Here is a 21182-nt window from a genome sequence, read left to right on the forward strand (position 1 = left end):
TCCCCCAAAGCATTTGGCCTTTGTCTGATGGGTTGCTTTGAATCCCCGGCACTTGCAAAGGCCAAAAGAGACATTTCTTGCTCAAATTCTGTGTGGAGCTGGTCCTTGACTTACAATGGTTCACTTAATGACCGTTTGAAGTTACAGCGGCACTAAAAAAAAGGGACCGATGACCATTTTCACATTTTACGACCATCGTAGCATCCCCATGGTCATGTGATTTAAATTTGGATGCTTGACAACCCGACTCACATTTATGATGGTTTGGAGCATCCCCGAGTCACACGATCCCCTTTTGCAACATTCCGACAAGCCAAGTCAGTGGGGGAGATCAGATTCACTTAACAACTGCAGCGATTCACTTAACAACAGTGGCAAGAAAGCTTGCAAAGTGGGGCCGCAAACCACAGGGCCAAACCCACTTAGCCAATGTCTTGCTTAGCCACAAAAATCTTGGGCTCAATTGTGACCATACGTTGAGGACTACCTGGTATGGCATAGGCAGAAGGAGAATGGAGAGGGGAAATCAGGGGAAGTAAGGCGATACGGCTGCTTTGTTTTGTACTGAGGCTGCACGAAACCGGTGAAATGGTTTGAAAGGGATGCTTTACTCTCTCCTTCCTAACCAAGTAGAGCTGTAGTAAAAACATGACACCAAGTGCTTGTTGATTCAAAATAGGGCAGTAGCTTGAGTCTCCATGCCAGTCTTAAATCTTCTTAATGTTTTGCAACCAGGTGATTGATGTCGGACTTTCTAATCCCTGTATTTATAGCAATGCTGCCAGTAAGACGAATGTTAAGTCTTCACTCTTGGTGGTTCCAAAATGTTCTTCAGATCAGTAAACACATAAAAACACAACCTCTGGTCTGCTTATCTTGTGCACCTGGCATATCAGAAGGGTGTAAATCACATACTTTGAGAGAGAAGATCCTTCTTCCCACCCTGTTTTGCTAACAGCAACGATATCACGATTGCCTTCATGTACTACCCTGTTTCCCCAAAAATATGACCTCCCCTGAAAGTAAATCCTACCTTGATTTTTACGCATGAGCCCAATTTAAGTCCTACCCCCCAAAATAAGCCCTAATTAAGATTCCCGCCCACTCCAGAGTGCAAGGTGGGGATGTGGGGGTGGAGCTGCCCTACTACTTACCTTTGGACAGTTGTAGCCAGGCCTCGCACACCCCAACACCTGCCTTGCCGGTCCATTTCTTCTGCAGCCAGCAAGGCTGGCAAGGCTTTCTTGAAGGCCTCTGGAGCTGACAACAAAGCTACAGATCGATCCAGAACTCTGTTATTGGCTGCAGAAGCCCCCAGCAAAGCCTTGCCGACCACAGAAGTTCCTGAAGGCCTCAGAGCGAAAAGAAGGCCAGGGGGGATGCGCACAAGTGAGGTTAGTCAGTGGATGACACCCCCTGAAAATAAGACCTGGTGCCTTTTTTGGTGGCAAAATATATATATATGACACGGTTTTATTTCCGGGGAAACACGGCACTTCAAGTTTGTTTTCACGCTTCCTATTTGGGGGGGGTTTCAGTTCAGCTATTGAGTTTGAGTGGAGGTCGGGCAGCTCCTATTGATTGATTTGGGGTTGTTTATGGACATTCAGCTTGGCACTTTTCCCATCAGGCCAGGTTTTCAACCATATTTTCTAGTAAGCGCAGTTGAGTGCAACACAAGCAGGAGAAACATAGGGCAAAATGCAAACAGTGTCTTCTTTCATTGCAGATGCAGTAAGCCTGGCGTATCAACGAGTCCAAAAGGTAGATTGCACATCTCCTAGACCAGTGCTTATCCTTGGACCGTTACCGGATGCAGTGAAAGATATGTTGGTCAAAGAATCACCGGGGAAATTTTGCAGGTGTCCTCTTGGTAAGTCCATTGTATGGAAGGGTTTCCTAAGAAAGACAGTGTAGGAGAAGAGCAGGCAGAATGGGGGATGGAGTTAAATGTGTCATTAGCTTAGAATCCTTACATTGCCACAAACAATTCAAATTCAGATCCAATTGAATTCCATTGACCCTTATCTGATGGCAATTTAATGCTGCACTTTTAGTTGATTGGATTCTTGTGCATAGGCTTGAATAGATAGATAGATAGATAGATAGATAGATAGATAGATAGATAGATAGATAGATAGATAGATAGATAGGAAGATAGGCATTATAGAGCACTATGACCAGAACAACTAGACACAAGGACAGTTTTCCCCCGAATGCCATCACTCTGCTAAACAAATAATTCCCTCAACACTGTCAAACTATTTACTAAGTCTGCATTACCATTACTATTAATCCTCCCATCCTCCTTTTCACCCATCTCCTCCTACTTATGACTGTAACTTGTATCCTAATGATTTTTATTGACTGTTTCCTAGTATGATTTGATTGCTTATTGTACCCTGTGACTATTATTAAGTGTTGTACCTGATGATTCTTGACTCTGATGAATGTATCTTTTCTTTTATGTACACTGACAGCATATGCACCGAAACAAATTCCTTGTGTGTCCAATCACACCTGGCCAATAAAGAATTCTTTCTTTCTTTCTTTCTTTCTTTCTTTCTTTCTTTCTTTCTTTCTTTCTTTCTTTCTTTCTTTCTTTCTTTCTTTCTTTCTTTCTTTCTCTCTCTCTCTCTCTCTCTCTCTCTCTCTCTCTCTCTCTCTCTCTCTCTCTCTCTCCTGTAACGTAACAGGTTTCCTTTTTACCAGGTTTCCTTTTTACCTACACATAACATCTGTTTATGGAAGGAGCTTCCTGAAAATATTCGAAAAGTATTTTCGTTAATGCAATTAATGTCTATTTATGTGACTTGGATGCCAGCTGCTTTTTATTTATGGTGTGTTGGACATCCTGTTCTCCGAACCTTCAGACTAGGAAGTAAAAAATGAGTAGACGAACCATCTTACCAAGTAGTCCTTCTTCAAAGGTTGACTTGATCATCCAAGAGACTTCTTGGATTATTTTTTTTTTAAAAAAGATTCTTCGGCATGAAATGTTTTCTCCATTCACTTTTTCATCGTGCCTTTTGTTGCCTTAGGCAACTCTTAAATTTCTATTCCATCTGAAGTTGTTGACTTCATCTATTAAAATAGTTACAAATTTGGACAGGGCACAAAGGAAACTAGGTGAGAATCCAGCCTCCTCCTGTATTCAGGTAACTTAGTCTGTCCATACAGCAAGAGCCTATTCTTAATTTATATTTTCAGAGACTTATAGCAATAGTACTTAGATTTATATAATGCTTTACAGTGCTTTATAGCCCTCTCTAAGCAGTTTACAGAGTTAGCATATCACCCCAACAATCTGGGTCCTTATTTTACCCACCTCGGAAGGATGGAAAGCTGAGTCAACCTTGAGCCTGGTGAGATTTGACATGCCAAATTGCAGGCAGATGGCAGTTCATTATGGTTAGGGAATATTTTAAAAGGGATTCTCTTCCCACCTTCATGACTCAGTGACCTGCCACCATATTCATGGTGGGACAAAGAGAGAGAGAGAGAGAGAGAGAGAGAGAGAGAGAGAAGGAGAGACAGTTTGGCCTAGTGGTTAAGGCACCAGACTAGGAACTAGATGATTGTGAGTTCTAGTCCAGCCTTCGCTATGCAAGCCAGCTGGGTGACTTTAGGCCAGTGACTCTCTTCTTCTCAACCCAACTCTGCTCATATGGTTATTGTTGGGAAGAAATTAGGAGGAGGTAGATGTATTGGATATGTTTGCCAACCTTGCATTTTTTGTAAAAACAATAAAGGTGGGATGCAAATAAATAACATATTCCTATTTAATTTTGCTGCATATCTCAACCTGATTGTGCAACGCACACACACACACACACACACACATCATGGAAAACCTTCTTGCTTTCTTCAGATTCTAACGTTTGATCTAATTTCCTGAAGCAGATGCTGTGTATTATCAATGCCATATTACAGTTTCTTTGTGTGCTTTAAAGAAGAAGAAAAAGCAGTTACAATTAATTCTCAGCTTAATTGCTTGTGACAGGTTGCTTTTCCAAAGGTTTAGTGCCCTGAAGTGTTTTAACAAGATGTATTTTTAAAATGTTTCTAGTATGTCATGTGCTTTGCCATTCTTTGTAGTTGTCTGGTTAACTTCATACCGTGGTCTGTTTGCCACCCACAATCAACAGATCCAGCCTTGAAAAGATTAAGATAATAACAGGTCTCTTTCTGTTCTCATTTTTTATATACACCACACACAGTATTCTCCTTTCTTTGCCACGTTATATATTTCGCTCTGATAACTGTTTTGCTATGAAAGAGAGGCATGTGGTAGCCTACAGATGGTGCTCTCGCTTCACAACCAGGAGGTTGCAGAGTTCGACCCTAAGTAGCAGCAGATATTTCTCTCTCTCTGGGCACAAAGAGAAAATATCTGCTGTGAACTCCGCATAGGCGTTAGGAAGGGCATCCATCCAGCTCAGCTCCATCCAGTCTCCCCAACTCCACTCTGATACAAGAGAATTAAAGAGCCATTTAAAGGAGGAAAGAAAACCTGTTTTGCTATAAAAAATTTGCAGATGGCGGATGTATTCCTTGATGATCCCAAACAGCCTTTCCCCCAGATCCATGCCACCGATAATTGCACCAGTGAAACCTGGATCAGGAAAAAAAAAATGTTTCTGTTAAATCAGTGTATTTTGGCTAAAACCTAATAAACCGTGGTTTGTTTTTGTTTTCCAAACAGAGGTGATGAAAGCTTCTCAGCAAGCTATCGAACGGGGTGTGAAAGACTGCCTATTCATAGATTATAAACGTAGGAGCGGGCATTTTGACGTGACAACTGTTGCTTCCATAAAGGAGATAACCGAGAAGGTGCTTTTTCTTTCGTCTCAAGTCTCATCCTCTTGATAGAAGAAAAAAGAAAAAAAAGAACACAATTGTAAAAATTCAAGTTTAACCCTGTAGGCTTCCTGAATAAGAAACTGGGAAATTGCCCCAAACATTTTGAAATAGGATAGGATCGGAGCCATCTGGAAACCCAACAAAAGCAATTTCTTCTCAGCTATCTCAAAACGCTGGTGTTTAAAAATGGTACAGACACGTTGGGCTGGTTTTCATCATGGTTTCTTGAACAAGCCAGAATCAACCCATCTTGCAGGTTGAGCCAAGGAACAATTCTATTTGACCCCTTCTTGGCTTGTTCTCCTTCCTTATTTTAGAACTTGTTGACTCCATCTATAAAAAAAATAGTTACAGGGTTGGGAAAGGCACAGCACAGACGAGGCAGGAAACCACATTTTCCTTCTCTAATTGTGTGAACCACAGGAGAATTGTGGCTTCGGATTGTGAAAACAAACCATTGATTTGGTCAATGACTTTGTTTGCACTACATGTTCAACTAGAAACAGCCCTAACCAAAGAAGAAGGGGAGGGGAACGGAGGGGAAAGGAGAGGGAAGGCAGAGGGAGAGAAGGGGAGGGGGAGAAGAGGGGAGAGAGGAATAGAGGGGAGGAGAAAGGGGAGGGAGAGGAGGGGAGAGGGAGGAGAGGGGAAAGGAGAGGGAAGGGAGTGAAGGAGAGGGGAGAAAGGAACAGAGGGGAGGGGAGAGAGGAGAGATAGGTAGGTTGGTTTTGGATTTAGTGGAGAGCAATAGACAAGCTCCCATTGAGTCCAACTCTCCCCTACAATATGGGACTAATAACATTGATTAGCCTTGTAGAATCCTTTGTTAAGACTGCTGAATGAACCCCATCGTAGGGTCTTGAATAACCAACCAGAAGGCCTCTCTTGTTCCTTTCTTAGGATTGCCACTGTCTCTTGGACATCGCACCTCATGCCATTGAGAGGCTGCACAGCATTCACATCTACCCAATAGTCATCTTTGTTCGCTACAAAAATGCCAAGCAGATCAAGTAAGTGTGAAGTACGGCGTTGTAGAGTTTATCTTTCTCCTCCTCCTCACCAATCCTCAGTTTTTAAAACAACGATTCTCATTTGCATTCCTGTGCAGCGTGTAGGATTTCTCCTAACAATTCCTTCTGGTAAGCTGGACTTGAAGCCAACTGAATTAAACTGGGCATTCATGTTCATGGTATATAACACATAATAAGAAACATGCCTAATCAGTCGCAAACCTTTGCCAGAATGAGAGGCACTTCAGGTGCTCATTAGGACAGGTAATTATTGACATGAACCTAGTTGAGATATAAAATATTGGTCATCAAGAGTGAGGGTTTTTCTAGTGTTGACTTTGACTTTGTCCAACTGTATGGGTATATCCATGTGAGAGTTTTGGGCACATTGCTGTTGTCTTTGGGGAGATATTTTTGCAAATTCCCAACCAAGATTACAGTCATGGGAATTCTTGGTCATCTCCCATCCAAGGACCCAAGAGAAGAGTTTCAAAAGGAGCAAGGAGAAATCAAGCCAAAGGCTCCATTGTTTTAGCATTTATAAGAGGTAGACGGAAAAAAAATATGTCCATATGACATGATAGTAAAAGTGAACATTTTTGGAATGGAAAATGGAATGGTGGAAACTAATCAAGGAGAGAAGCAACCTAGAACTAAGGAGGAATTTCCTGACAGTCAGAACAATTGATCAGTGGAACAACTTGCCTCCAGAAGTTGTGGATGCTTCAACACTGGAAGTTTTTAAGAAGAGATTGGACAACCGTTTGTCTGAAGTGGTGTAGGGTTTCCTGCCTAAGCTGGGGGTTGGATTAGAAGATCTCTAAAGTCCCTTCCAACTTTGTTATTCTGTGTTTCCAATGGCAACTATTTCCACTTCTTAGTCCTTCAGAAAAGCCTCCAAGCTGATCCATGGCCATCCTCTTCCCCATCAACCTCAAAAGGCTTAGAAGGCAATAAGCCGGTCAATTCCAGGGGTCCATTAGGGGAATACAAAGTTCACTCCCCATCAGTGCTTTGTCTCCGGTGTCCGTGTATTGATTCATGTTGTATTGATTCATGTTGTGTATACATCCAAGGGGAGAAACTGGCTTCAGCCCAGGAAGGGCAAACCAGGATGAATTAAGCTCTAGCAGACTGGCCTTTGCCATATTGCTAAGGCCCAGAAGCTTGCAAAATAAAGTGTATGTTTTCTAATGACACTTGTTAAAAAAAATAGAGGGTAAGAATGGTAGGCATCATATATTGTTCATGAACTAGGGGTGGATACAGGTGTTGTGGCCCGTTGGCCACCGGCCCCTCCAGCAGCCGAATCGGAGGAGGAGGCGTGGGAATCAGGCTCAGCATCAAGGCAACCTGGGGGCTCTGAAGGGGAAGAGGGAATGGAGCTGGCAGAGAGAGAGGGAGGGAGGGGGAGACAGAGAGAAAAAGAGAGAGAGAGAGGGAGGTGGAGCCTGGGCCGTCCATCAGCCCTCAGATGGAGAGTCAACAGCCCCCAGGTCTGGAGGTGGCTGATGAGGAAGAGGAGGAACAGCTGGGTCCAGTGCCTAACACAGAGATGCACAGAAGGCAGAGGAGAGGAGAGCAGTGGAAATCCATGGGCCGGTCCTTCGGACGGAAGAGCCACCACTGCTAGTGAGGCCCCACCCTAGCTCTGGGGATAAAAGACAGCGGGGTGAGATGAATAGGTGTGACAGACAACTATTCATCTTCTGGCCGGATGGGCTTGTTGACCATTGCAGCATCCCCACAGTCACCTGATCAAAATTCAGATGCTTGGCTACTGGGATGTACATATGACGATTGCAAGGCCCCTGTGGTCACATGATCGCATTTTGTGACCTTCCGATGAGCAAAGTCAATGGAGATGCCAGATTCACTTAACAATCGCCTTCCTATCTGAACAACGGTAGCAATTCCCGTAACGACTGGTGCAAGAAAGTTTGTAAAATGGGGCCAAACTCACTTAACAACCGTCTTGCATAGCAACAGAAATTTGGGGGCTCCGTTGCAGTCATAAGTCGAAGGACTACCCATTGCTGCCCATGAGGGCAGGTTGCTTGGGACATCGTGACGGGTTGGAAAGTCCTTGCTGTTCCTTCTGTGGGCACTAGAGGGCGATGTCCTCACATCCCTATGGTCTTTGCTGGGTTTAATTATCTCATTTAACAAGATAGAGACGGATATGTGTACGTATTTGTGTTTTCCAGAGAGCAAAAGGATCCCGTCTTCTTAAAAGACAAGGTGACCCAGAAACATTCCAAAGAGCAGTTTGAGACGGCTCAGAAGATAGAACAGGAATATAGCAAGTATTTCACAGGTTGGTATTTTAAGAAAAGAGACACGGAGGATCGAAGCAGAATTAATTTTCTGTTGCTCCCTCGGCCAAAAAGGGGGGTAGGAACTAGGGGCTTTTCAGCGAGCTGCCCTTCACTTCGTGGGTTCCCTTTGAAAAATTACGATGAAATCGGCAGGAGAGACCAACCACTTCTGTTCCCACGGAGTGGCTTTGGGTGCTCAGGTCTACGGAGATTCTCAGTCACCCAGGTCATAGTTGTCTCAAAGATGAAGTGAAACAACTACTACTACTACTACTACTTTCCTCCTCCTCCTCCTCCTCCTCCTCCTCCTCCTCCTTCCTCCTCCTCCTCCTCCTCCTCCTCCTCCTCTTCTCCTTCTTCTTCTTCTTCTCCTTCTCCTTCTCCTTCTCCTTCTCCTTCTCCTTCTTCTTCTTCTTCTTCTTCTTCTTCTTCTTCTTCTTCTTCTTCTTCTTCTTCTTCTTCTTCTTCCTCTTCTTCTTCTTCTTCCCTCCTTCCTCCTCCTCCTCCGTCTCCTCCTTTTCCCCTTCCCCTCCTCATACTCTTTCTTCTCCCCTCCTCCCTTCTTCATCTCTTTTCCTCCTCCACCTCCTCCACCACCTCCTCCTCCTCCTCCTCCTCTTCTTCTTCTTCTTCTTCTTCCCTCCTTCCTCCTCCTCTTCCTTCGTCTCCTCCTCCTTCTCCCCTCCCCCTCCAACCTCCTTCTTCCTCTTCCTCAAAATCAGTTGCCTTTTTTTCAAAGCACCTTTGAGACTTTGGATATTCAATTGCCATTGTACCATCTTCACCCCCTGACAGAATTTGTTCAACAATATGTCTCTCTATGAATGAAGAAGAATTCAGGGTTCATGGGGAAACTTGTTGTATAAGGGGTTGATATATATTCAGGAATGTTTTTATAGCAGACATTTCAGTTAATGTTTTCTAGTTTGAAACGAAGGTCATAACCTCCAAGGAAATGGTCAGACAGAGCTTTTGAGTGGAGGAGATGCTGGACCTCAGGTGAACAGCGTCGTATCAGCAGAAGTCATGTAAAGAAGTCATGCAAATAAGTCAATCATATCCAGGCCAAAAGTATAACTTACTTATATAACAATAAGTTAACGCATCGTTTTATTGCCCGTAGAAAAATTCCGATACGAGACAGCAAAAAAATATTTATTAAGAACATTCTGGACTGTGGGAAAGCCTACAAGTTAAATAGCAGTTTACTGTGTTGTCAGAACCAAAATATATCATCACTTACCATTCACAAAGACATTTATCCTAAGACTGAAGGGTAAAGCACTATTTCTAGTTTACAGTCTCAATTCATTGCTGCAAGTTAACTTATTGCTCCTTCCAGGTTTTATACCTGGAATTTGCAGGTCTCTCACTTCTTCCGAAGAGCAATCTGCCAAAATATCTTTTTTTTTTTTTCCTCCTAAAGTTCACCCTGAACATTGCAAGTCATAACAGCAGACGACCGTGACAGCATCCCTATTCAGAATGCTTGACAACTGACTCACATTTATGACATTTGTGGTGCCCCCCGGAGGGGTGTCTCTTTGGCCATACTTCCAATGAGCAAAATCAAGGAAGAAATCAGATTCACTTAAAAACCGTGTGATTAATGTAAAAACTGCAATGATTCGCTTAGCAAATTTGGCGGGAAAAGTTCACAATATGGAACAGAACTCACTTGACGAATGTGAAGCACTTAGCAACATAAATTTTGGACTCAGTTGTGGTCTAAGTCGAGGATGACCCGATATTAGCTTTCAGCCACACCCTGCATAGTGTATCAACTACCGTGTTTCCCCGAAAAAAGAGCCTGTCTTATATTTATTTTGGCCACCCAAAAAGGCACCAGGTCTTATTTTTGGGGGATGTCATCCACTGACTAACTTCACTTGTGCGTGTCGCCCCTGGCCTCCATTTCACTGTCAGAGGCCTTCGGGGACTTCTGTTTCTTCTGCGGACAGCAAGTCTTTTCTGAAGGCCTCTGCAGCCATTAACAGAGCTCTGGATCGATCCTGAGCTTTGTTATCAGTTATAGAGGCCTTCAGGAAAGCCTTGCCAGCTGCAGAAGAAATGGGCCAGCAAGTCAGGTGTCAGGGTGTGTGAGGCCTGGCTACAACTGTCCAAAGGTAAGTAGTAGGGCAGCTCCACCCCCATCCCCATCCCCATCCCCACCTTAGCTTAATTTTTACCTGTGCACTCCGGAGTAGGTGGGATCTTAATTAGGGCTTATTTTGGGGGTAGGGCTTATATTGAACGCACATGTAAAAATCAAGTTAGGACTTACTTTCAGGGTAGGTCGTATTTTTGTGGAAACCGTATGTGGACATATTTTTTAAGTGGGCCTTTGGAAATAGCATATCTAAAAGGTTTCTTGAACTTGTCCTCCTTGTGCAATACATGTCTGTTGAAAATGCCATCAGATAGAACATACTTCGTTGAAGAAACTCTTGAAACCTTTTATGTATTTTATTATATATAATTTTACCTTATCTATATATTTTTATGTATGTCAATTAATGGTGTTTTGTTGCTTACAATCTTCCTCTCTTGTTTATTGCACCTTTTCCTCCCTTGCTAAATTGAGAGTTTGCTGTCCTGTTGTAACTGCATCCTTTCGAACCCTATTTAAATTTAATGTGCAAATTTTATCACTTGGTGTTGCTAAAAATAGCTTCCATGAAGCTCGGGGGCGGGGTTGTCTTAGGGAGTCTTCATTGTGGAAATAATTGTTATTATTTTTTTCCTTGTGCTTTTTATTTATTTAAATTTGGCTGGGTGCATAGCCGACCATCATGTATCTTTTATTCCTTTTTATCTTCCTTCCTTCCTTCCTTCCTTCCTTCCTTCCTTCCTTCTTTCTTTCTTTCTTTCTTTCTTTCTTTCTTTCTTTCTTTCTTTCTTTCTTTCTTTCTTTTTTCTCATGCTACATTTTGATCTCTGGGAGAGTTAATTAAGCCATTGGGATAACTTTAAAAATAAGGTCACAGAGGGTTTCTCAGGAAATGTTCTATTAAAAACCCAGGAGTCAGAGTGGCTGATGTAAGAAGGTGCTGATGAGGTGCTCAGAATACGATGCTAAACTCTCAGTTACACGGGATTAAAATGTTGCATAAGACGTTCTTTCTCGATCCAATTTTAGCTGATTCATTCTTTTCGGGGAGTGGACAGCAAATCTGCACTTCGAATGCCACTTAGGTGCGGATATTCACCGATCATAGGGAAACTATAAAAGAAAAATAAAATAGGAGATATAAGTCCGAGGTTAGACCGATAAAAAAGAAAATACAGTGATAAAATACATAGAATAACTGAGCTGAAAAAGGACCTTGGAGGCCTTTTAGTCCAACCCCGTGCACAAGGTAGGATTCTTTATCCTTTATTCGTTATATATAATGATTGTCCATTTTTTTCTTGGAAGACCTCCTGTGATGGAGCAGCCACAACTCTGGGAGGCAAGCTTGATTGTTCACATTGTCAGGAAATTCCTTCTTATTTCCAGATTTTGTTCACACTATAAAAAAGAAGTTGAGACTCTAGAAAGAGAGCAGAGAAGAGCAACCAGGATGATGAGGGGACTGGAGGCTCAAACATACAACGAACGGTTGCAGGAACTGGTCATGGCTAGTCTAGGGAAGAGAAGGACCAGGGGAGACATGATAGCAGTCTTCCAATATTTGAGGAGCTGCCACAGAGAGGAGGGGGAGTCAAGCTATTTTCTAAAGCACCCGAAGGCCAGAGAAGGAATAATGGATGGAAGCTGAACAAGGATAGATTCAACCTAGAAATATGGAGAAATTTTCTGATAGTGAGAACAATCAACTCATGGAACAGAAGTTGCCTTTGGAAGTTGTGGGAGCTTCATCCCTGGAGGCTTTCAAGAAGAGATTGGACTGCCATCTGTCAGAAATGGTGTAGGGTCTCCCGCTTGGGCAGAGGGTTGGACTAGATAATCTACAAGGTACCTTTCAACTCTATTAATCTTTTAAAGGCTGGGTCTCTCTTTTGTGATCTTCCACTCACTGCTTCTTGTCTTGACCTCAGGTTTTATAGAGAATAGATCAGGGTCCACTTTTCTGTAATAGCCCATCAAGCATTGGAAGATGCTATCACCTCTTCAAGCCTTCTCTTTATTAGGCTGAACATACCTAGTTCCTAACAATGGAGAATATTTGTAGTTCAGACACAAAAGGTCCTTAGTGAGCTTGCTTGTTTTCCTGCAGACATTTCCTGACCCAAAGTAGGTAACATTATCAGTGTTACTGACTAGCCCTGATGATGTTACCTAGTTGGGGTCGTGAAATGTCTGCAAGAAAACAAGCAAGAGTTAGAGAGAGAGGTTGAGAGGGAGGGAGAGAGATGAGAGAGAGAAAAAGGATACACACAAAGAGAGAGAATGAAAGAGATGAGAGAGAGAGAAATGAGAGAGAGAGAGATTTACACACAGAATGAAAGAGATGAGAGAGACAAGAGAGAGAGAAAAATGAGAGAGGGAGGGAAGGAGAGAAAAGAGATACAGAGAGAGAGAGAATGAAAGAGAAAGAAAGATATATACAGAGAATGAAAGATGAGAGAGAGAGAAATGAAAGAGAGAAAGATACAGAGAGAGAATGAGAGATTGAGAGGGAGTGAGAAAGATGAGAAAGAGAGAAAGAGATACACACAGAGAGAGAATGAAAGAGATGAGAGAGAAATGACAGAGAAAAGGAGAGAGAATGAGAGAGATGAGAGAGAGAGAGAAAGAGGTACTTTTATTGGAAATCCAGTGCAAAATGCTTGGAGATAGCTCCGTAGAAACTCCTTTGCTACAGAACAGAAATTTTGGGATCCACCATGAGTCAAGGCCTATCTTTGCTTCATTTATGCGCTTCTCCTGGTTGGCCAATAAAGACGGATGGCTTGTCTTCTTGTTTCCTCAGGTGTTGTCCAAGGAGGACCCCTTTCCACCATTTGCACTCAGATCATGACCACGGTGGATCAGGAGCAGAACAAAGTCCTGTGGATTCCTGCCAGGGCCCCCTAAGATCGATGCGGTGAAAAATACTGTTCACTTGCAACAGATTGTAGCTAAGCAGCTGACGGGGGTATGTGTCCAATTTGTTATAGTTTACCTATGCAGTAGGTTCAAAAGCATCACACAGGCCACGTCATCTGCGAAGTCCGTTTGGAAAGCAGCGATGCAGAATTCTTCTCATTTTTTTGTCTTGGCACGGATGATCAAATCCAAGAGTCCTTTCCCCCGGGAGAAAAAATAACGAAGACTTTGCGACGCTAAGCGAGAAAAAAAACAGAAAGAAATCCTTTAGGTTAACGTTTACAAAACCCTTTTGACCTGCTCCCCAAGATTGTTGGGTTTGTGTTTACTTGAATTTTTGTTTAAAAAAAACACTTTTTTGAGGTTCTCCTCCCTGGCCCTCCCTCCCTCCCAGCCCCCCCACGATAACGGCGTGAGAAGTGGGGGGGTCTTCAAGGGCAGCCATTTTCTGTCAGGATGACATGCATGGATTTTGTGGCGTGGGCTCTTCCCTAAAGGTACTTGATGGGGTGGGGTGGGAGGCGAAAAAAATTCCTCCATGGGTCAGGCCACTGTGTGTGTGTCTGTCTGTCTGTCTGTGTGTGTGTGTGTGTGTGTGTGTGTGTGTGTGTGGGTCCAGTGTTCTTTGTCCAAAGTTACCGGTTTATTTTATGCATGGATTTTTGCTATTTAAATATCATGATGTACCCAGTGTGCTCCTTGTCTCTTTTTAAGGATTGAGTTCGGACCTTGCGTTCAAATCATACGTAAAAAAAAGGGGTTATAATTTAGGCCCTAGACTGTTTTATGTTACTACGTGTAGAGATAGTTTACACAACGGGAAGGAGGCTGACGTTGGTAGAAAGTTGGTCCTTGGAGTAAAATAGCCATAGGGATTTAAATTTAATTAGAAGCACAGTTGAGTTTTAGGGGACCTGACAGCTTCTAGTTTGGTCTATAACTGTTTAGTTTTACCACTGTTGAGAAAAACAACAATATCAACAACAACTTGTGTATGCTTTTGTTTTTTTTTAATTGATTAGAATTCGTATTTCCTGCCTGTATCGATCTCTACTGCCTTTTTCTCTTCTTTTTGTTTTTCTTTTTAAATTAGGACTTCCTCCCCACCCCCCCAAAACCATCATTTTATTATATTTTTCCTTCATGAAATAAATTGCATGTCCTGTTTTTGTAGGTACCGTACCTTGATTGCTAAAGTTTTGTTTAGAGCCGCATTTGCGGCTACCGTTCCTAACATTTCATTAGGTAGATTTTTTTTTTGTTCTGTTTGTTCTGTGGGCTTGCCTTCCAGTTTTGAGGGTTTTTTTTTCCTTTTTTTATTTGCATTAATTAAAAAAAGGGATTTTTCTTGCACAATGACTCAAAAGCAGCACTTGGTTGGAAATTATACCTTCTGTTTTACAGATACTGTTTCTAGTTCTGAATACCAGAGAAAAAGGAAATAAAAAATGTAGAAAGGTTATATAATACACGCAGAGTGGAAATATTGTTTATAAGTTGAGGAACAGCAGTTCCATTTTCTTTCTAAAAGGAGAGAGGCTTGAGATGGACTATGGTACGACTGAAAGAAACCAATACTGTTCCAACAGTAATTTTTCTGTACTAAAAATGTCACTTTATATCAAAACAAAAATAAAAGAAACTTGTGTTAAATATTGTGTTAAATAAAGGTCAATTTCTATAATTCGAAGGGTACGAATATTTGTTGCTCGCTTACAGTTGAGTCTATTTTTTAAATTCTATTTCGATTTATTTATTAAATTTATATGCCTCTCACATCTTGCTATCCCAGCGACTCTGGGAGGCTTATTTAAACAATTTATGATTTAGTTTGATTTAGTATGATTTATGTAGTCACATATCTGCGAATAAAGTGACACAGTACAGATGACAAACAAAACACAATATCAGCAATAAGCAGAAAACCCATTTGTTTTATAGAAAACAAAATATATTAAGTTCTGGAATCTGGTCTAGGTTAGGAGGTACCATTAGAAAACAAAGTTGGTGCAGGTGTATTTTTCTTCATACTTAACTTGGCTCAGGTAGGGAAAATATTTTCCTAAATTTTAAGGCATCTTAGAATAACAAAACTGAGTTGAAAAAAAGGACCAGATAAGTTGATGTCGGGAGAGAAGAATTGGGACCACACAGCTTAAGCTCCAGGTAAGCTGATTTATAACTCTTGTTTATACACAAGACTTTACTCAACTAAATAATCAGCTCCAATTTCACCCTAGATGAGAGTCAACAGAATTCAAGAGAAGTTGGATCACTTGTGGGAACTCAATAATTCCAGGCTGATTGCTCCCTTGACTCCACCCCCAGGTTCTGCTTTTCCTTGTCCTACATTTGGGCTGCAATTCCTTTTCTCTTTAATACGAATGGGTAAGTTTGATGCCCAGTTGCCATGTACGGCTGTGAAAGTTGGACCATAAGGAAGGCTGAGCACTGAAGAATGGAGGCCCTTGAACTCTGGTGCTGGAGGAGAAGACTCCCTTGGATTGCAAGGCCATCCAACCAGTCAGTCCTAGAGGAGATCAACCTTGGCTGCTCTTTAGAAGGCCAGATCCTGAAGATGAAACTCAAAATACTTTGCCCACCTAATGAGAAGGAAGGACTCACTGTAGAAGAGCTGAATGCTGGGAACAATGGAGGGCAAAAGAAGAAGGGGACAGCAGAGAAGGAGAAGACTGGATGAAGTCACTGAGGCAGTTGGCATGAGCTTAAATGGACTCCGGAGGATGGTAGAGGACAGGAAGGCCTGGAGGAATGTTGTCCATGGGGTCGCGATGGGTCAGACACTACTTCACAACTAACATCAACAAGAAATTTGATGCAAGTTGACTTGGTTGTCAGTCTACTGTTTTAAAAAAAAAATCCGATCCTGTGTGCTACTGCTGAGAACCTGCAAATCTAGCAGAACTACTTGCCTGTAATAGTTCTTTAGGAGTGTTGTTTGATCTGTGCTGGAGAATCCTAAAGTTTGGTACCGTTTCTGGTTTTTTGTTTAATGAGGCATCCTGGGCAGGACTGGAAAACAAGGCACGACACTTGCAAGTGATTGTGCTCCTTAGGAAGACCTTAGAGGAATACACACACACACACACACACTATCCATCCATCATCCAAATCATTTTGGAAGGTTTTGCTTCTGTAGGCACATTTCCGTGAGAGTCTGCACAAACTAACAAAACAGAGCAGGTGTTTTCTGCTCTTCATTTCTAGGAACTTGCAATCCCAGTGAGAGCCTCATTGCTTTGACCCATTAGGTGGCAACATTTTCAATATCTGTAGTAGCATACTGTTGCACACAACGGACCCTTGAACAAAAAGTTAATGCACAAAATCAAGGTTTGCTTCCAAAGATTTTTACTTGTTAATCTTTCCCTTTGTCAAGACAATATTTGCATACACATATACATATAACACACACATTTATCTCTATCTATCTATATGAGGGGTCTCCAAACTTGGCAACTTTAAGACTTGTGGACTTCAACTTCCAGAATTTTCCAGCCAGAATTCTGGGAATTGAAGTCCAATTAAGGTTGCCAAGTTTGGGGACCCCTGATTTATATCTATCCAATCTATATCTATATTTATCTATCTCATCTATATCTAATCTATATCTAATCCATCATCTATATCATCTATCTAATCGTCTATAATCTAATTATATATTTAATCTATCATCTAATCTCTGTCATCTATGTCTGTCTGTCTGCCTGTCTATCTATCTATCTATCTATCTATCTATCTATCTATCTATCTATCTATCTATAACTGTTTTCCATCTGGTGATCCAAGACAATGTACAAACACAATAAAAATCCTAATATGTTTAGGCCCAGCATATTTGGGTTAGAAAAATCTAGATTACCAGTAGATGGCAGTGAATGGATAGAGAAAACTTTATGGCCATCTACTGGTAGCATGCAAACACACAGAAACACACACACACACACACACACACACACACACACACACACACAGAGCAGTTTTTGAATGAACTCAATTGTGAGCTGTCGAAAGTGTTCACTGAAGTTGATGGTTGAGTTTTCTTGGGAAAGAGATCTTTTAAGAAGAAATGAGTTGAAAATTTGGGTTAAGACTTAAGGGACAGAAGGTTTTATGGGATTACCATTAATTCAGTATAATAGTTTTAATTAGCATGGCAAACTCTCAAGTACACCCACTCTCTCCTTTTTCACTCTGCTGGAGAGAAGGAAAAAAAAAATGATGAGGAAGAAGGGGGCTTCTTCCAATGGGGATTAGGGAATAAATGAAGAAAGGCAGCTTGACCATTCAGTTGGAGGAAGTCCAAAGTCACAGCACATAAGAATCCTGATTGGATTGGATTGAAGGGAGAGAAGGCACCAGAGGAGCTTGACAGATAAAGAAAATTAATGTGGCTGGAAGAAGAGTGGGATTAAATAAAAAGATTATCCAAGAAAAAGGGATCATTGTGGCCATAGGAGCTGCACTTCTTCAAAACAGAGAAAACTAGAATGTCTGTGGAAAGGCAAGATTTGACTGTTTTTGTACATCAATGTTTGTATAAAAAAGCAAAGCAACCTGATTACAGGTAGTCCTCAACTTACAACAGTTCATTTAGTGAACTTTATTTTGAACAGTTCACCATTCAAAATTACAGTGGCACAGAAAAAAAGAGACGACCGTTTTTCACACTTGCGACTGTTGCAGTATTCCCATGGTCATGTGATCAAAATTCAACCACTCGGCAGCTGACTCATATTTACGATGTTTGCAGTGTCCGGGGCATCACGCGATTCCCCTTTTGTGACCGTCCGATAAGCAGAGATTTGCTCAACAATCGGGCTACTAACTTTTAACAACTGGGGCAATTCACTTAACAACTGTGGCAAGAAAGGCCGTGAAACGGAGCAGAATTGGCTTAATAACCAATGTCTCACTCAACAACAGAAGTATTGGGCTCGATTGTGGTCATAAGTTGAGGACTACCTGAAACAGCAGTTGTACAACAGTAACAGTTTGTCCTCTCAGATTGCCCTGAGGCCGAAGAGCTCCTAATCTTGCCCTCAGGGGACTTCCTGGGGAGAAAAAATAAGCAGAAATCCTTCTGCCTCCACTTCAAGTTCCTTCCTCCAAAAAAAGGTCCGTCTGAAACTTTGTTGTGCGCCACAGATACCAAAAACAAAGGAAATTCTGGGACTTCTGTTGTTCGTTGGCCTTCATGGACCCAACAAAATGGCTTCAGTCATGTCGTTCATTTTTTTTAAAAAAATGGCCAAAGATGTTCTCCTCAGATCTTCGTTAAAATAGCCGATGTTGAATAAACTTCGACTTCTTTATGGGAAAACTTGGCAGAAATCTTTCTGTGTCACCTTCAAGTCTCCTCTTCCAGGAAAAGATCCGTGTGCAGCTCTGCTATGCGCCACAGACCCCAAAAACAAAGTTAAAGGCAATTCTGGGTCTTGTGCTGTTGTTTCTTTTCATGGACCAAGCACGGTGGGTTCAGTCATGACTTTCATCTTTAAAAAAAATGGCCAGAGGTGTTCTCCTGAGATCTTGGTTAGAGTAGGCGATGTTGAATAAACTTGGACTTCTTTATGGAAAATCCTTCCACCTCCTGTTCAAGTTCCTTCCTTCAAAAAAAGGTCCATCTGCAATTTTTTTGTGCACCCCAGATACCAAAAACAAATTCTGGGACTTCCGCTGTTTGTTGGCCTTCATGGACCCAACAGAATGTGTTCAGTTGTGTCTTTCATCTTTAAAAAAAGAAAGAAAGTTGTAGACAGGTTGCCAAAGATGTTCTCCTCAGATCCTGGTTAGACTTGGCTTGCCATGCCTCCAATTTCATCAGATGGTTCAAGAGAAGGCCATCATTAAGGGATGGACCTATTTTGACTTCGCTTTTGTGATTCAGCGCTGACATTTTTTTTTCTCGGAAGCCATACTCGTTTCAGGCATGACTCCATCCCTAATTACTAATCTTGAAGCAGTTGTTAATAGTTCTTGTGCTTTGGCACCCTCCTGTGAATGCCAGAGTCTCTGCTTCATGAAAGAGCACAAATATGCTATGCGGAGTGTGCAAGCTGGTGTCACGTTGCTTGTAGACGTTTATTGTATTTGCAAATCTCATTAGACAGCACAGAACACAAGGCCCAGGAGGTTTTAACACACAAGTACACACATTTATATCCACTGTCATCTTTCTGGGGGAGGGGGAGAGACAAAAAAATAAACATGAAATGGGAGATAGGGCTCAGAGGGAGGGGAAGGGAGGGATGGAAAAAGAAAGAGGGAATGGGAAAGCAAAATTAGATGGATAAAGAGGTGATTGTACCCTATGACTATTATTAAGTGTTGGACCTGATAATTCTTGACGAATGTATCTTTTCTTTTATGTACACTAAAAGCATTTGCACCAAGACAAATTCCTTGTGTGTCCAATCACACTTGGCCAATAAAGAATATTCTATTCTATTCTATTCTATTCTATTCTATTCTATTCTATTCTATTCTATTCTATTCTATTCCTATTCTATTCTATTCTATTCTATTCTATTCTATTCTATTAATTGTTATTGTACCCCCTGACTATGATTACGTGTTGTACCTTATGATTCTTGACTCTTGATGAATGTCTCTTTTCTTTTATGTACACTGAGAGCATTTGCACCAAGACAAATTCCTTGGGTGTCCAGTCACAGTTGGCCAATAAAGAATTCAGTTCAATTCAGTTCTATTCAATTCAATTCAGTTCTATTCTATTCTAATTCTTATTGTATTGACTATTATTATGTGTTGTACCTTATGATTTTTGACTCTTGACCAATGTCTCTTTTCTTTTATGTACACTGAGAGCATTTGCACCAAGACAAATTCCTTGGGTGTCCAGTCACACTTGGCCAATAAAGAATTCAATTCAATTCAGTTCTATTCTATTCTATTCTATTCTATTCTATTCTATTCTATTCTATTCTATTCTATTCTATTCTAATTCTTATTGTATTGACTATTATTATGTGTTGTACCTTATGATTTTTGACTCTTGACCAATGTCTCTTTTCTTTTATGTACACTGAGAGCATTTGCACCAAGACAAATTCCTTGTGTCTCCAATCACACTTGGCCAATAAAGAATATTCTATTCTATAAAGGAAAGGATTGGGGTATGGCCAGTCTACTGAAAGGAAAGACTAGCGATGACGTGATAGCAGTCTTCCAGAATTTGAGGAGCGGCCACAAAGAAGAGGGGGTCAAGTTATTCTCCAAAGCACCAGAAAGCAATACAAGAATGAATGGATGGATGAATTCTTTATTGGCCAAGTGTGATTAGACACACAAGGAATTTGTCTTGGTGCAAATGCTCTCAGTGTACATAAAAGAAAAGATACATTCGTCAAGAAACAACAGGTGGAAGCTAATCAAGGAGAGAAGCAACCTGGAATTAAGGAGAAACTTCCTAACAGTGAGGACCATTAACCAGTGGAACAGCTGGCCTCCAGAAGTTATGGATGCTCCACTGGAGGTTTTTAAGTAGAGACTGGACAGCCACAGAATGAGGACCAGAGACCAAGAGAAAGTCTCTTTCAAGATAAGCACAACTCATCCCCATCAAATCCAACCTTGATAGCTTTTCAACATTAACCAAGGTCATAAAATAAACAAACCGGTGCAAATCTTTTAATATAATTTTTGATTGTAGGTCCCTTATAGTTTGCAGCAGCAATCATGAGAAAAGGGGAGAAAACTGGGGATTTCTTGTATGTCTGGGCTGTGAGGGTGTGCACAGGTCTGAATGCATACATGAATCCCTCAAGATTACATGTTAACGTGGTAGATCCATTATTTGGATACCTAGCTTCAAATTTGGAATGTCTGAAGCGGGGATGGGGAATTATGGCCCCTTTGTGACCTGTGGATTTCAACTCTGGGAATTCCTGAGCCAGAATGGGGAATGATGGCCCC

General features: G+C 41.6%; 1 protein-coding gene across 4 annotated transcripts in view; it reads left to right on the forward strand.

Moving 5' to 3' along the window:
• Nucleotides 1–14907, forward strand: part of DLG5 (discs large MAGUK scaffold protein 5) — a 115681-nt gene extending 100774 nt beyond the window's left edge. For all 4 annotated transcript variants that reach the window (XM_087932188.1, XM_087932189.1, XM_026710945.2 and 1 more), the window contains 5 exons: nt 1730–1873; nt 4706–4833; nt 5764–5873; nt 8081–8190; nt 13108–14907. In XM_087932188.1, the coding sequence (XP_087788314.1) occupies nt 1730–1873; nt 4706–4833; nt 5764–5873; nt 8081–8190; nt 13108–13211 (596 nt within the window). In that variant the 3' untranslated portion in view covers nt 13212–14907. The remainder of the gene's footprint in view (nt 1–1729; nt 1874–4705; nt 4834–5763; nt 5874–8080; nt 8191–13107) is intronic.
• Nucleotides 14908–21182: the final 6275 nt, after the last annotated feature.

Source organism: Pseudonaja textilis, chromosome 4 (assembly GCF_049901715.1).
Source record: "Pseudonaja textilis isolate UNSWEBS1 chromosome 4, rPseTex1.2, whole genome shotgun sequence".
Classification (NCBI taxonomy): Eukaryota; Metazoa; Chordata; class Lepidosauria; order Squamata; family Elapidae; genus Pseudonaja; species Pseudonaja textilis.